The sequence below is a fragment of the Carassius carassius genome, chromosome 33 (assembly GCF_963082965.1).
Source record: "Carassius carassius chromosome 33, fCarCar2.1, whole genome shotgun sequence".
Taxonomy (NCBI): Eukaryota; Metazoa; Chordata; class Actinopteri; order Cypriniformes; family Cyprinidae; genus Carassius; species Carassius carassius.
The window spans coordinates 25221139-25237585 of NC_081787.1; the positions used below are offsets into that span (position 1 = coordinate 25221139).

Sequence of the window (16447 nt, forward strand, 5' to 3'; positions counted from 1 at the left end):
GACTTTAGGTGTTCTTGCATATATGCTACAACCATCATACAACCATCTATGACTACCAGAACATCAGTAATTCAAATGTTCAGCAGATGTTGGTGGACTCAAGTTCTCTCATATAAAAACAGCAATGTTTAGGTCAGGTCACATGACCTGATGAGTTTTTACATTCGTTTTTCATATTGTGAAACATCCACAAGCATTGTTCTTCTATTCCCAAATATGCTGTGGCCAAAAGATACGTTGGTATGATCAAACATAAATATGCTCGGCAGGCAGTTAATCTGTCAGCTTCTTAGTCAAGTCTAGTCAAGTCATTAGGAAAACAGTGTGTCAATAATGCAAAATGATAGTTAAAGGCAGTTCATCATTGAATTCAGTGATGTCATCTCTGTTCAGTTAAATAGTGTCTGTGCATTTATTTGCAATCAAGTCAATGATATCGCTGTAGATGAAGTGACCCTAACTAAGCAAGCCAGAGGCGACAGCGGCAAGGAACCGAAACTGAATGGAGAAAAAAACCTTGGGAGAAACCAGGCTCAGTTGGGGGGCCAGTTCTCCTCTGACCAGACGAAACCAGTAGTTCAATTCCAGGCTGCAGCAAAGTCAGATTGTGCAGAAGAGTCATCTGTTTCCTGTAGTCTTGTCCTGGTGAACAGACAAATTTTTCAGTGCTGATCAAGAGTTTTGTGCAAGCAATTTAAGGTCGCGAATTCTGTCCCAAATATAGCAGGCTTCATTCAGTGATTGAAACTAATATTAATTGAAGTTTTACAGCATATAGAACTGACATTGAATACTCCGAGCGAGCTGTGCTGTGGTAAACATGGAACTTTTACTTGACATGAAACGATAAATAATCAAATCTCGCTTCCATTGCTTGACAGAACTCCCCGAAACCTGCCCCATCCGCGATACTGATCGGTCTCATGTCCTTACAAATGAACGAAATTAATTTATCCGTTTTGGCCTCTTGTCGTGTTGCAGACAAAGAGCTTGTGGCGGGCGATGCAAAGTAATGTTAAGTGTCAAGACGTGACTGTTTAGCTGGAGTTCCACACATTATGCCATGCTCATTTGGGTGCACATTTTTGAGATGTGACCTCATGGTTGAATGGTATGCTAACTGTATCTTGAATAGCTTGCATACAACTTTATCTCGCGGGTCAACAATTTTACCTCGCTTTCTCTGCTGCGGTCGAGTTAGGCTCTGCACTTGCTGTCATCTTCCATGAAGACGCGTCAAATTTCAGCAGTGATGCTGTGCCAGACGGTGCGACTCCTGTGACCTGTCCCTGAACCCTCAGGCGCGCTAGCGCGCCCACTCGCAAAGCAAACAGCCACGCCTCTACTACCGCGGGCGTTTTTTCCACATTTTTTTTTATTTGAATATTAATTTTCACCTTCGAAATTCGTTTTTTAAAAATTATTCGAATATATATTCGAATTTAGAATATTCGTTGACAGCCCTAATACGTACTGGAATCCGGGTGACTGCAGTGACCCTCTGATCTGGATACAGACTAGATCTGGTGGCTACGGTGACCTCGGAATAAGAGAGAAACAGACAAATATTAGCGTAGATGCCATTCTTCTAATGATGTAGCAAGTACATAGGGTGTTATGGGAAGTGTTCCCGGTTCCGGTTTACCTAATTAATGCAGCCTAAAAATCCTTTAACAGATTTGGATATTAAAAGCATATTAGTATGTTATTTGTAAGCCAGGTTAAAGAGATGGGTCTTTTAATCTATTTTTAAACTGCAAGAGTGTGTCTGCCTCCCGAACAATGTTAGATAGGTTATTCCAGAGTTTAGGCGCCAAATAGGAAAAGGATCTGCCGCCCGCAGTTGATTTTGATATTCTAGGTATTATCAAATTGCCTGAGTTTTGAGAACGTAGCGGACGTAGAGGATTATAATGTAAAAGGAGCTCATTCAAATACAGAGGTGCTAAACCATTCAGGGCTTACAAGTAATAAGCAATATTTTAAAATCTATACGATGTTTGATAGGGAGCCAGTGCAGTGTTGACAGGACCGGGGTTAATATGGTCATACTTCCTGGTTCTAGTAAGAACTCTTGCTGCTGCATTTTGGACTAGCTGTAGTTTGTTTACTAAGCGTGCAGAACAACCACCCAATAAAGCATTACAATAATCTAACCTTGAGGTCATAAATGCATGGATTAGCATTTCTGCATTTGACATTGAGAGCATAGGCCGTAATTTAGATATATGTTTGAGATGGAAAAATGCAGTTTTACAAATGCTAGAAACGTGGCTTTCTAAGGAAAGATTGCGATCAAATAGCACACCTAGGTTCCTAACTTGTATTTGTATTTATTTTGTATTTGTATTTATTAGTTCACCCACACATAATATCAGAACAAATGGCATAATTCAGATAGCACATATATTCATGTGTGAATCAGGTCTCCCAAAGAAGCTATCCAAGCTTATAATAGGGAGCCTGAGGACATATTGACATACCAGTTATACATTAAAAACAAATAAGTAAGCTGAACAAAAAGAAAAAACACACAAAACAAAATATAACACAAAAAAAACTGATGACGAAGAATTGACAGAGCAACCATCAAGTCTTAGACAGTGTGCTAGGTTATTACAAGCACAGTTTTTAGGTCCTATAATTAACACCTCTGTTTTTTCAGAATTTAGCAGTAAGAAATTACTCGTCATCCAGTTTTTTATATTGACTATGCATTCCATTAGTTTTTCAAATTGGTGTGTTTCACCAGGCCGTGAAGAAATATAGAGCTGAGTATCATCAGCATAACAGTGAAAGCTAACACCATGTTTCCTGATGATATCTCCCAAGGGTAACATATAAAGCGTGAAGAGTAGCGGCCCTAGTACTGAGCCTTGAGGTACTCCGTACTGCACTTGTGATCGATATGATACATCTTCATTCACTGCTACGAACTGATGGCGGTCATATAAGTACGATTTAAACCATGCTAATGCACTTCCATTAATGCCAACAAAGTGTTCAAGTCTATGCAAAAGAATGTTGTGGTCAATTGTGTCAAACGCAGCACTAAGATCCAATAAAACTAATAGAGAGATACACCCACGATCAGATGATAAATGCAAATCATTTGTAACTCAATTGTAACTTAGTGTTATTCATTCTCGGGTTAGTCTGTAGTCAGTAATCTCTGCTGTGACCACGGCCCATAAATTTTCACAGTTTAGAGCTGGCTGTTAATATAGAGCTGTGTAGCAGTAGAGTTGGTAATGGTTTCCATAAGCCAGTGCTGGAATGTACTAAATCAAAGCCAAGGTAACAGCTAACAGCAAGATCCCTATATTGTCTCTCCTGTCTCCAAACCATCTCTAGTTTCACAGTTGACTTCACCATAGATGTTGAGGATGACAGGATAATGTTGTGTTCAGAAACACAGTTTTGCTTCTAGAAAAACATGAGGCAATTGTTCAACTTCATCGATGTAACCATTTGACAACACTGGAGGTCATAATCAGAACACTCAAGTGCAATAAATCTCGGAGACCAGAGGGTTTTTGCTGCCCCTGACGGATGTGGCACAGCCAAGTTGGACGTTTCATGCTTAGCGAGAGACCAGTGGCCTTGCCAAAATCTACAGAAACTCCTAAGCCTTGCCAGTTTACGGATTACAAAAAAACGGCATGTTCTCTACTGCCGTCTCCACTGCAGACATGAAAGCAAACAAACTGAAGAAACAAACTGTAGATGGTCGACGTGTGAAATGTGGCACGCTGTGGTTTCACTTTGCCTTAATGAAAGGGAAACAGGAGTTTGTATGGTTTAGAAACCTGACAACCCTCAACCTTCAAAGATTTGTTGACTTTCCATGAATCAAGCTTGGTTTTTCCTCAGACACTTTTATAGTCAGTGTGAAGTCTTGAAGTATGTGTGCATGTTTTATGAGCTCACAAAGTGCTATATATGTTATGGAAGTTCTGGATCTTTTTTTTTTGACATGCAAGCTACATTTAAAAACTATATTAAAATGACAAACCTAGGTGTAATTCTGAAACCGCAGTTAAGTTGGCAATGAAAATGAATGCTTGATGGTTGCAATGAGCGTGAGCTGGACATGAACAAAAGAGCTATGCGTAGAGTGACCATACTTGAGGGGCTCAGTGAAAGGTAAGAGCCATAGTAATTAAGCTGTTAGCCCAGCAATGAGCTTTTTTCCTTTGCCTGAACTAGAAACTCTCCTGCAGGAGTGTTAAACTGTGTACATTCTCAGATCAAACCACCCTGCCGACAGCTTCAAAGAGCTGACAGGCCAGAAAATGCCAGTCATGTGGTGAACGGATGAGCAGGGGCTGTAACTAGAGCAGAAAGGTCACAGATTTCCAACCATAGATTTCATTTAGATATTTGCCTTGAATTTTGAATGTATCTTCTCAGATTAAAAGGTTCAGTGTTTCACAATAAATTGAGAATTGTGACTTAAGGTTACTGGTCAACCGATATGGGATTTCTAAAGGTTATGCCGATATTTAGAAATCAGATTGGTCGATATGAGGCAAATATAATACATATAATTACAGTAAACATGCAAACAAAAACAAAAAAACATGCAGAAAATTGGTGAAACTAAATTAACCTTTATTATGCATAAACATTTATTAAAACCTAAATTAAAAACATGTAAATGATTGATGTAGCATTTAGTGCTACTAATTTAAAATTGCAACAGCTCCTTACTGTCTTTGGGGGAAAAAAACCTTTGGGCTTTACTTTTTATCAACTAAAGTTGATAATGCTCAAAAATATTAAAGGTTATAGACACTGAAGTGCCTTGAAAAAAAATATTCCACACTGAATTCTTTTTTTTGTTGTTGTTTATTTGTATTTTATACATATAAAAATACATGAAATCAGTCCTTGAGCAATCTAGAAAAGTAATGGGTTGAAATTCATGAGTTTCTATTTCAAATCTGAAGAAGATACGATGACAAATGAGATTCCTGCAACCATTTTTCTGAGGCTAGTCCCCCCCACCCACCCAAATATAAAAAATATTTACAAACTGTATTTAAGGGTTCTACAAACTATTTCAGTCATTAAACATACCACTGCATAGTTTTTCAATTATAAAACAATAGACAGAATCTTAGACATTATGTAATTTGAGGACTAGAAAAAATACAATAAGAATCATTTGAGTAATATTATTTTAAATATTTCACTATATGCCAGTAACAGTACATCCTGAGATTGCAAGAAATGCAGTATTTACAATGAATTCTGGTCATATAGTCAATTATCACGTGCTGATGTGCTGATGGTCAGTTATAGAGATGGTAATAATAGAGATGCGCCATAAAGTCAGTAATCACACTCTATTCATATAGATGGCGTTCACGTTGATAGCTGTGATTACACAGTAATAGAGTGCTGATTTGAGCTCAAACAGATGATAATCATGCAGATACAGCCACATTCAACATAAAACACACTCACACATACAAACCCGATTCCAAAAAACAGTAATACAGTAATACTGTACAAATTGTGAGTAAAAAAGGAATGGAATAATTTACAAATCTCATAAACTTATATTTTATTCACAATAGAATATACGTAGCTAACATATCAAATGTTGAAAGTGAGACATTTTGAAATGTCATGCCAAATATTGGCTCATTTTGGATTTCATGAGAGCTACACATCCCAAAAAAGTTGGGGCAGTTAAATGTACATATAAGGAACAGCTGGAGGACCAATTTGCAACTTATTAGGTCAATTGGCAACATGATTAGGAATAAAAAGAGCCTCTCAGAGTGGCAGTGTCTCTCAGAAGTCAAGATGGGCAGATGATCACCAATTCCCCAAATGCTGCGGCGAAAAATAGTGGAGCAATATCAGAAAGGAGTTTCTCAGAGAAAAAATTCTCTGTTATCATTACATTTCAAGAGTTATCATAATCTACAGTGCCTAATATCATCCAAAGATTCAGAGAATCTGGAACAATCTCTGTGCGTAAGGGTCAAGGCCAGAAAACCATAATGAATGCCCGTGATCTTTGGGCCTTTAGATGGCACTGCATCACATACAGGAATGCTACTGTGATGGAAATCACAACATGGGCTCAGGAATACTTCCAGAAAACATTCTCAGTGAACACAATCCACCGTGCCATTCGCCATTGCCGGCTAAAACTCTATAGGTCGAAAAAGAAGCCATATCTAAACATGATTCAGAAGCGCAGGCATTTTTTCTCTGGACCAAGGCTCATTTAAAATGGACTGTGGCAAAGTGGAAAACTGTTCTGTGGTCAGATGAATCAATTTTTTTTTTTTTTGGAAAACTGGGACGCCATGTCATCTGGGCTAAAGAGGACAAGGACAACAAGTTGTTATCAGCGCTCAGTTCAGAAGCCTGCATCTCTGATGGTATGGGGTTGCATGAGTGCGTCTGGCATGGGCAGCTTACACATCTGGAAAGGCACCATCAATGCTGAAAGGTATATCCAAGTTCTAGAACAACATATGCTCCCATCCAGACGGCGTCTCTTTAAGGGAAGACCTTGCATTTTCCAACATGACAATGGCAGACAACATACTGCATCAATTACAACATCATGGCTGCGTAGAAGAAGGATCCAGGTACTGAAATGGCCAGTCTGCAGTCCAGATCTGTCACCCATATGCAACATTAGGCGCATCATAAAGAGGAAGATGTGACAAAGAAGACCTAAGACAGTTGAGCAACTAGAAGCCTGTATTAGACAAGAATGGGACAACATTCCTATTCCTAAACTTGAGCAATTTGTCTTCTCAGTCCCCAGATGTTTGCAGACCGTTATAAAAAGTAGAGGGGATGCCACACAGTAGTAAACAATGCCTTGTCCCAACTTTTTTTAGATGTGTTGATGCCATGAAATTTTAATTCAACTTATTTTCCCTTAAAATGATACATTTTCTCAGTTTAAACATTTGATATATCATCTATGTTGTATCCAGAATAAAATATTGAAATTTGAAACTTCCACATCATTGCATTCTGTTTTCATTCATATTTGTACAGTGTCCCAACTTTTTTGGAATCGGGTTTGTATATGAAAAATGTTGAAAAATAAAACAAATAAAGAAAAAGCTGATTGCTAAGTTACGGATAACAGGTAACAGGTATCTGTTATCAGATAACAGGTGCATCACAGCGCGCTTCCGACTATCTTTCACTTTTTCTTAGTGGATCATCTCATTCTGTTTGTGACACTGTCCACTACAAAACCATGCTGTTTTCAGATCTCAATCCATAGTGCAGCGTTGGGATGTGGTGGAACGGAAGATTCACATCATGGATGTGCAGCTGAAACATCTGCAGCCACTGTGTGATGCTATCATGTCAATGTGTACCAAAATCTCAGAGGAATGTTCCCAAAACCTTGTTGAATCTATGCCATGAAGAGTTAAGGCAGTTCTGAAGATGTGTGTGTGCGTATACTGTATATGCATACAGTATATATATATATATATATATAAACCTAAACAATTAAAATGTAAACATCATGTAACACTTAAATGAGCAAGGTATAGTGCAGCCTTTCTAACATTTATAATTAATGAACAAATTAATATTCATAAATTTAAAAAAAAAAATCTATGTGTAATTCCATGTATTTAATGTACAATACATATATAGTTAGTTTACAGAGTAACAGGTTGTTTTAATTATAGTATGGGATAGCTGATTTATAATAAAATTTATTTCTCTGGTCTGTTTAGTTTTTCTTGTCTGTTTCATTGTAAAAATATATGAATAATACAAGCCTGAAGGCGTTTAATTACATAATTGGTTATCAGCATATAGTAGCATTAATTAAAAATGGATCATATGAAAAGGTATTGTGACGCTAACAATGGAGGACAGGAGGCAGATGCAAGTAAAGATAGTTTATTGACAGGAGGTGTGATGGATGAATGCTGGTGAGTGACGCAGGAACCACGATGGCAGCACAGACAGGGGAGTAGGTGATTTGAGTGCGTTGGTAGCGATGACGGTGGTGGTAGATCGGTGATCCGTGGTGATAATCCGTGAGTGACTGTGATAATCCAAAGGAGACTGAAACAGGAAACAAGGCAAGGACAGGAACACAGGAGCACGAACAGACATCAACACAAGGACCTCAAAAAACGATCTGACAAACAGGAGACGAAATACAGGGCGTTAAATAGGCGGTTGGAATGAGATGCACCTGCCGCTGATCAGGCGATCAGTGGCAACACCCACATGAACCAATCAACATGACATAACATGACTACAGCTGGAGACGGTGCATTCACGAACCGTGACAGTACCCCTCCTCCTAAGGACGCCTCCTGGCGTCCCCAGAATCTCTTACCTGTCGATTGTAATCATCGATAAGGGAGTGATCCAGGATGTCCCTAGCAGGTACCCAACTTCTCTCCTCCGGACCGTAACCCTCCCAGTCCACCAAGTACTGAAATCCGCGTCCCCTCCTTCTAGAGTCCAGAATTCGATTTACCAAATAGGTGGTCTCCCCATCTACGAGACGCGGCGGGGGAGGAACCAGGGTAGGCGGATTAATGGGAGAATGAAATACGGGCTTAATTTTGGACACATGAAAGGCGGGATGAATTCTCCTTTACGTAGGAGGGAGTTTAAGGCGGACTGCCACCGGACTAATGATTTTGGTGACAGTAAACGGGCCAATAAATTTGGGAGCCAATTTATTAGATACGGACCGGAGAGGAATATTCTTGGTAGAAAGCCACTCCATTTGACCCACGACGTATACGGGAGGCCTAGACCGGTGGCGATCGGCCTTGGCCTTGGTGCGCGCCCCCACTTGGAGTGAGTCTCACGGGCTCTGGTCCAAGGGCGGTGGCACCTCTGGACGAAGGCGTGAGCGGAGGGGACCGCAACTTCGGATTCCATACTGGGAGAAATAGGTGGCTGGTAACCTACACTACACTCAAAAGGAGATAGGCCCGTAGCTGATACTGGTAAGGTATTGTGGGCGTACTCCACCATAGACAATTGTTGGCTCCAGGAGGAAGGATTCTTGGAGACCAAACATCGAAACACCCTTTCCAAATCTTGGTTGGCTCTCTCGGTTTGACCATTGCTCTGGGGGTGAAACCCTGAGGACAGACTTACAGTCGCTCCCAGTAGTCTACAGAATTCTCGCCAAAATTTAGCCACAAATTGGGGTCCCCTGTCGGAAACCACGTCTATCGGGAGGCCATGTAAACGAAAGACGTGGTCTACGACGGTCAACGCTGTCTCCTTGGCTGAGGGTAATTTGGGCAAGGGAATAAAGTGGGCCGCCTTCAAGAACCGGTCCACCACGGTTAAAACTACCGTGTTGCCCTGGGAGGGCGGTAATAAAATCTAGAGCGATGTGGGACCAGGGTCTCGAAGGAACCGGCAGCGGTTGGAGTAACCCATCAGGTGGCCGATTGGAAGTCTTACCAGTGGCACAAACCGAGCAAGCCAAAACAAAACTGTGAATGTCGCGAGCCATAAGTGGCCACCAGAATCGTTGCTTGACTAAAAATCTAGTACGGTTAATCCCTGGATGGCAATCTACATTCAAGCAATGTCCCCACTGGATGACGTTGGACCTTAATCCCTCCGGCACAAATAAACGGTTCGGCACCCGGGCGGAGGCGTTACCCTTTCTAAGGCCGTTCTGACCTTCGATTCGATCTCCCATGTGAGAGTGGAGACCACTAATGTCTCAGGAAAAATACACTCGGGAGTGGATGGGCGTTCGGAATGGTCAAAAATACGCGACAAAGAATCAGGTTTGATATTTTTGGAACCCGGGCGGTACGAGATAGTAAAGTCAAAACGTCCGAAAAAAAGTGCCCACCGAGCCTGCCTGGAGTTCAACCTCTTGGCGGTGCTAATGTACTCTAAATTCTTGTGGTCAGTCCATACTATAAAAGGAACCCCCGATCCCTCTAACCAGTGTCGCCATTCCTCCAATGCCATCTTAACTGCCAACAATTCTCGGTTACCAATATCGTAATTTCGTTCTGCCGGAGATAAACGATATAAAAAATACGCGCAAGGGTGGACCTTGTCGTCTAAAGGAGAACATTGAGATAACACCGCTCCTACCCCCACCTCTGATGCGTCGACCTCCACCACGAACTGACGTGTAGGGTCAGGGGTAATCAGAATAGGGGCTGAAATGAAACGACTCTTCAGTTTGGCAAACACAGCCTCAGCTGTGTCTGACCACCTGAACGCAGTCTTGGCGGAGGTCAAGGCGGTCAGAGGTGCGGCTAGTTGGCTGAAGTTGCGAATGAAACGCCGGTAGAAGTTAGCGAACCCCAGAAACCTCTGTAGGGCCTTACGGGAATCTGGGCTTGGCCATTCTACCACAGCCTTAACCTTCTTGGGATCCATGCGTATTCCCTCAGTCGACACGATATACCCCAAAAATGGAATTGACTGTGCATGAAATTCGCATTTCTCTGCCTTGACAAAAAGCCCATTCTCTAGCAACCTCTGAAGCACTCGTTGGACGTGCTGCACATGTTCCTGGAGAGAAGAAGAAAAAATCAATATGTCGTCCAGGTAGACATAAATGAACGGATCGATCATATCTCGCAGCACATCATTGACGAGTGCCTGGAAGACCGCTGGGGAGTTGTAGAGCCCGAAGGGCAAAACCAAGTATTCAAAGTGCCCTCTGGGGGTGTTAAAAGCGGTCTTCCATTCATCCCCCTCCCTGATCCGAACCAAATGATACGCATTGCGTAAGTCCAGTTTTGTGAAAATTGACGCTCCCTGCAACCTCTCGAAGGCCGAAGACATCAACGGCAAAGGATAAGTATTCTTTACCGTGATGTTGTTCAGTCCCCGGTAATCAATACAAGGTCGCAGAGATCCGTCCTTCTTTCCCACAAAAAAGAACCCCGCCCCTGCAGGAGAAGAGGAAGGGCGGATGAATTTAGAAGCTAGAGAACCAGAAATATATTTCTCCATAGCCTCCCTCTCTGGAACAGAAAGTGAATAGAGTTTGCCCTTAGGCAGAGACTTACCTGACAGTAAATCTATGGCACAGTCGTAAGGACAATGCGGAGGAAGAGAAGCAGCCCGAGACTTACTGAACACTTCCTTCAGATGGAGGTACTCAGCGGGCACGTTAGACAAATCCACCGCCTCCTCCTGCAACACAGACACAGACACAGACGGACAGGCAGACACTAGACAAGACTCATGACACCTTTTACACCAAGACAAAACGGAGTTAGAGAGCCAGTCAATGCTAGGGTTGTGGAGGAGGAGCCAAGGGTGTCCGAGGACAATGGGTGCCAGGGGAGAGTCAAGGATGTGAAAAGAGATGGTCTCGGAGTGATTGCCAGAGGTGATGAGTGTAATGTCTTCAGTGATGTATGATATGGTGGGAAGTTGCTGACCAGTAAGGACGTGAACCGTGATGTGGTGCGGAAGAGGTCTGAGGGGAATATGGAGCTTGTGGGCTAATGTGCTGTCCATGAAGTTACCTTCTGCCCCAGAATCCAGTAGTGCCTGACAGCGATGTGTCTGTGCTGACCACCGCAGCCATACCGGGAGGAGCGTAGAAGATGATGGTGATGATGATGATGATGATGATGATGATGATGAGGTCTTCTCGGCGGAGATCCCACCCAATAGTAGCCTCATACGTACTACCGGGCCTGGCCCTTTTACCGGACAGGCGTGCGCTTGATGTCCGGCTCCCCCGCAGTAAAGGCAAAGGCCCAGGGACCTCCGCCTCTCCTTCTCCTCCCGGGAAAGCCGAGCTCGACCTACCTGCATGGGCTCGTGATCATAGACGGGGCTGGCCACGTCCACGCCGCTGAACCGCACGTCTGCCGGTCCCCTGGATGGGGTGTTGAGTAGCCCCCTCCTCTCCATCCGTGCCAGACGTGCATCGACCCGAAGGGCCAGCTCAATAAGTCCATTGAGCGACGGGGGAAGGTCCAGGGCGTAGATCTCCCTCTGGACGCAGTCAGCCAGCCCATGCCGGAACATGTCCCACTGCGCCTCCTCTTTCCAATGGCACTCCGCCGCCAGGGTCCGGAACTCGATGGAATAGTCCGAGACGGATCTCTCGTGCTGGCGTAACTCCGCCAGCCTCCTGGCCGCCTCCCGTCCTGCGGCGGCCCGATCAAAGACCCGTCTCATCTCGGCGGAGAGCGCCTGGAACGAGGCGCAGCATGGGTCCTGGTTCTCCCACACCGCTGTTCCCCACAATGCCGCCCTCCCAGAGAGCAGGGTCAGAACAAAGCCTGAACCGCGCGACCAGTGTCGTTAAGAGTCCGCTCCTGGGAGTCCATCCTCCGAACACTGGCGCTGAGGAAATCTTCGAGGGAGGAAGGTTGATTATTCGCTGCCTCCATGTTGGTCAGATCATTCTGTGACGCTAACAATGGAGGACAGGAGGCAGATGCAAGTAAAGATAGTTTATTGACATGAGGTGTGATGGATGAATGCTGGTGAGTGATGCAGGAACCACGATGGCAGCACAGACAGGTGAGTAGGTGATTTGAGTGCGTTGGTAGCGATGACGGTGGTGGTAGATCGGTGATCCGTGGTGATAATCCGTGAGTGACTGTGATAATCCAAAGGAGACCGAAACAGGAAACAAGGCAAGGACAGGAACACAGGAGCACGAACAGACATCAACACAAGGACCTCAAACAACGATCTGACAAACAGGAGACGAAAGACAGGGCGTTAAATAGGCGGTTGGAATGAGATGCACCTGCCGCTGATCAGGCGATCAGTGGCAACACCCACATGAACGTGGAGATGGTGCATTCACGAACCGTGACAGGTATATTACACACAATACAGTGGATATTCCTGACTAAACATATTAAGGAATTAAAACATACTGTAGTATTATTACTTTAAATAGTTCTTGTGATCCAGCTTTCATTCTGGAGGGCACCAGCTTTTGAGTCAGTCACAAAATTTAAGCTTACACAAAACCATAATCTGTTTTGTCTTAAGTAAACATTCCGGGAACTGTTGGGGAAAAAAATCTGATGTTAAACTGTTGCTGTGTAACATTATATTAGATCCATGCATTACAATGGGTCTTAATATATAGGCCGCCTCTAACAATAAAAGAATCACTCGCTGCTCTGGATTGAACTGCTTTTGAAGTTTTACAAAACTAAAATAAAAAATGAAAAAAAAAAACACATGACTATTTATATAGAAATTATTATTAAGAAAAGAAGTGGAGGAAAAGATGCATCGTTGCGGGTGATTTAGCTTTGAAACTTCCAGAAAACTTTCTCAAAATAGTTTTTGCTGACCCTATCGACTTCAAACAGATGTAGCTAAGTCAATTTCCTGAATGTGATAGAATGTTTGAGAAATTGCTCATTGTGATTTTGCCAGTACAGGACACCAATATTTATTTAAAATATTTTCTATTAGTTTATGTCTGTACAGCTTTGTGAATTTGAACATTTGTAAACTGTGTTAGACAATATTGGAGTCACTTTTAGGCCCAAAATATATTCAATGTATTTTAACATGCAGTCTGCATGTTGCTGTGTCTTGAAATGTCAAAAGTTTGAAAAATAATCTATTTGGCTTGTATAATCGAGATTTAAAGCTAGTTAACTTGAATAAGAACACATCCAGATTAATGACAGAGACATCTTTAGGACACCTATTATCAAACCCTGAGGTTTGTTACCACCCCTTGTTATGCACAGTATATCAAGCAAGAACTGCATGCTTGCAATGCGATGGCCACGTCTGCATAAGCATATTTGAGTGAACTATGTTTCTGGTCTAATTCTGGCACTCTCAAGCCCTGAAATGCAATATGGGTATTTGAAGGCTCTCATCTATAGTATAATTTTTGCTCCCTAGTCAGCTGATCAGGAGATAGTAATAGTAATTTTTGGTTTAGGTGGTGAAGGATTGCAGTGATTTTTACAGAGGAATTACAGTAATGCTATTGAACACAAATATGTCTGGCAATCTCAGAGCATGTGGTTATTTTGATATGTAAATACTCTTCTCTTTCTTTCTTTATTTCTCTTAGATGACTCCAGTGCTAGGAGGGAAGGTGCCAGACCAGCTGGTGAAACGAAGTACTCCACTGACCCGACGGGAAAACTGGGTAAGGTGCTACAGACTCCGATCCTCTTTGATCTCCTTTACTCCTGGTATTTATAATTGCTGCCCATTTATAATTGTTTTTTTAGCATTGCAGCACTGGCGGTGATGTGGTAATCCACATTTGCTGTGTGGGCCTATGGAAAAACATGTGGCCAATTGAATGGAAACTGAGACTGTCGTATAGCGTGCAGTTTGTCACCCCTGTATTTCCCCATCAAACCCCCAAGCCAGCACACATGTCTGAATCTTCCAAGATATTGACAGGGAGCCCTGTAGTCTGGGATTGGATGGTCCCCACAACATTTCATGTGGCTCACTAAACTCAGGAGTCACAAACTCCTACCTCTGGAGCCCAGTGTTTGCTTTGGTAATTGCATTTGACAAGCCAAAGAGCAGGCTATTTATGTGAAGAGTGAGGGGGGAATCGTTCCATTCCCCTCCGACAGCTGGCCTCTGATTTGATATCGGAGCACCGCTAAACTCGGCGGTGTTCAAAGAGGGCCTGACCTGCTTGTTTTTGTACTGTGTAGCATAGCAGTTGTGATGGGAGATGCTTAGTGGGAGATGCTTAGTTCATTGTTGTATTTGCTTTTGGGGTGTTTGTTCAGAGTCTGCTGTGAGTGGTAACAGTCAGCAGGGAACTATAGAATGTAGATATATATTTCTCTCTTTATTTATTTTAGCTCATAACAGCAGTAATCATGATTTTATTATTCAGATTTAAAAATGTAATTGAAATTGGACAAATGTCGTAAATATTATTTCATTAATAAAATAGTACATACAAAAATTTCTCCCCAAAATCAAAAATGCAATGTTTCCTTTTGTTTTTCTTTGTAGTGCGGCCCCGCTTCACACAGCCGGCCAAGATGAGAAAGCGTGTGATTGCCCGGCCAGTGGGAAGCTCAGTAAGGCTCAAGTGCACTGCAAGCGGCAACCCCATACCTAACATCGTCTGGTTGAAAAACAGCAGGCCTCTGACGCCCGAGGAGGTGGGCGAGGGCCGAAAGAAGAAGTGGACTCTCAGCCTGAAGAATCTTACACCTGAACACAGTGGCAAGTACACATGTCATGTATCCAACCGTGCCGGGGAGATCAACGCCACCTATAAAGTGGAAGTCATCCGTGAGTCATCCACCTCACCTCTTTGATGTTTTCCTGAAATGCGATGGAGCTTTTGATGACTTGTATAGTGTAGACTGAAAGAATGAACACGCAGCAACAGTTAAACAGCAGTTTAAAAAATGTTCTTGTTGCTGGATGCTTTCAAGGGGGATTAACAGCTGTCTGGCATGCTGTCAGAATTTAGGAAGAATTGACTCAATCATTCCAAACAAACAACATTAGCATTCTTTATTAGCAGCACTGACACACTTCAGCCCCAGTCTCAGTCAGTTAATGGCTTATTATTTATGCATGATAGAAAAAAAAAGATATTTTAATTAGATATTATTCTTGCCATTTTTGTCATTTTTTTAAGGTTTGCTAAAGATTATATTTAACAGTGTTATTGAATTGACACATAAATATCTTGCTATGTATACAGTTTAATTAGCAGCCAATTTACAACAACATATATACAGGGAGAAGTATGTTAATCTTGCTCTCAGAAGAGTCATATGTGACATTTATTACTCAAAATAGCCTAAAACTATTTTAGGACAGAAAATAGAAGAAAAATGACCCATTATAGACCCATAATTGTGTAAAACACTGATTGGTAAATAAAATTGTCCTTATTTCATTACAGAGCGCACAAATTCCAAGCCCATCTTGACAGGCACTCATCCGGTAAACACTACAGTAGACTACGGTGGCACCACATCTTTCCAGTGTAAAGTACGCAGTGATGTCAAGCCAGTTATTCAGTGGCTAAAGAGGGTCGATCCAGGCAGTGAGAGCAACTACAACTCCACCATTGAGGTCGGAGACCATCGCTTCGTTGTGTTGCCCACGGGTGATGTGTGGTCACGACCAGACGGCTCCTATTTGAACAAGCTACTTATCACTCGAGCCAAGGAGGAGGACGCTGGCATTTACATCTGCCTGGGAGCCAATACCATGGGCTACAGCTTCCGCAGTGCCTTCCTTACTGTTCTGCCTGGTCAGTATTATTATCTGAGACATATTTTAGTAGCATTTTAACTTTTCCTTGATATCCACTAATAATAGGCTATTTAGTCAAGGTTTCTTGCTCCAAAACAAACATATTTTTTCATGCTGTTTTGCTATTGTAGCTACAATAGCAAAAAAGCATCAACAAATACCATATACTATTATTTTGAACAGTAGTGTAAATATTAACAGTATATAAATGAAAGAC

General features: G+C 42.4%; 1 protein-coding gene across 1 annotated transcript in view; it reads left to right on the forward strand.

The window, feature by feature from the left end:
• LOC132114010 (fibroblast growth factor receptor-like 1) overlaps positions 1-16447 on the forward strand; it is an 80418-nt gene that overhangs the window by 58073 nt on the left and 5898 nt on the right. The window contains exons 4-6 of the mRNA XM_059522118.1: positions 14048-14125; positions 14965-15249; positions 15875-16228. Coding sequence (XP_059378101.1) covers positions 14048-14125; positions 14965-15249; positions 15875-16228 — 717 coding nt within the window. The remainder of the gene's footprint in view (positions 1-14047; positions 14126-14964; positions 15250-15874; positions 16229-16447) is intronic.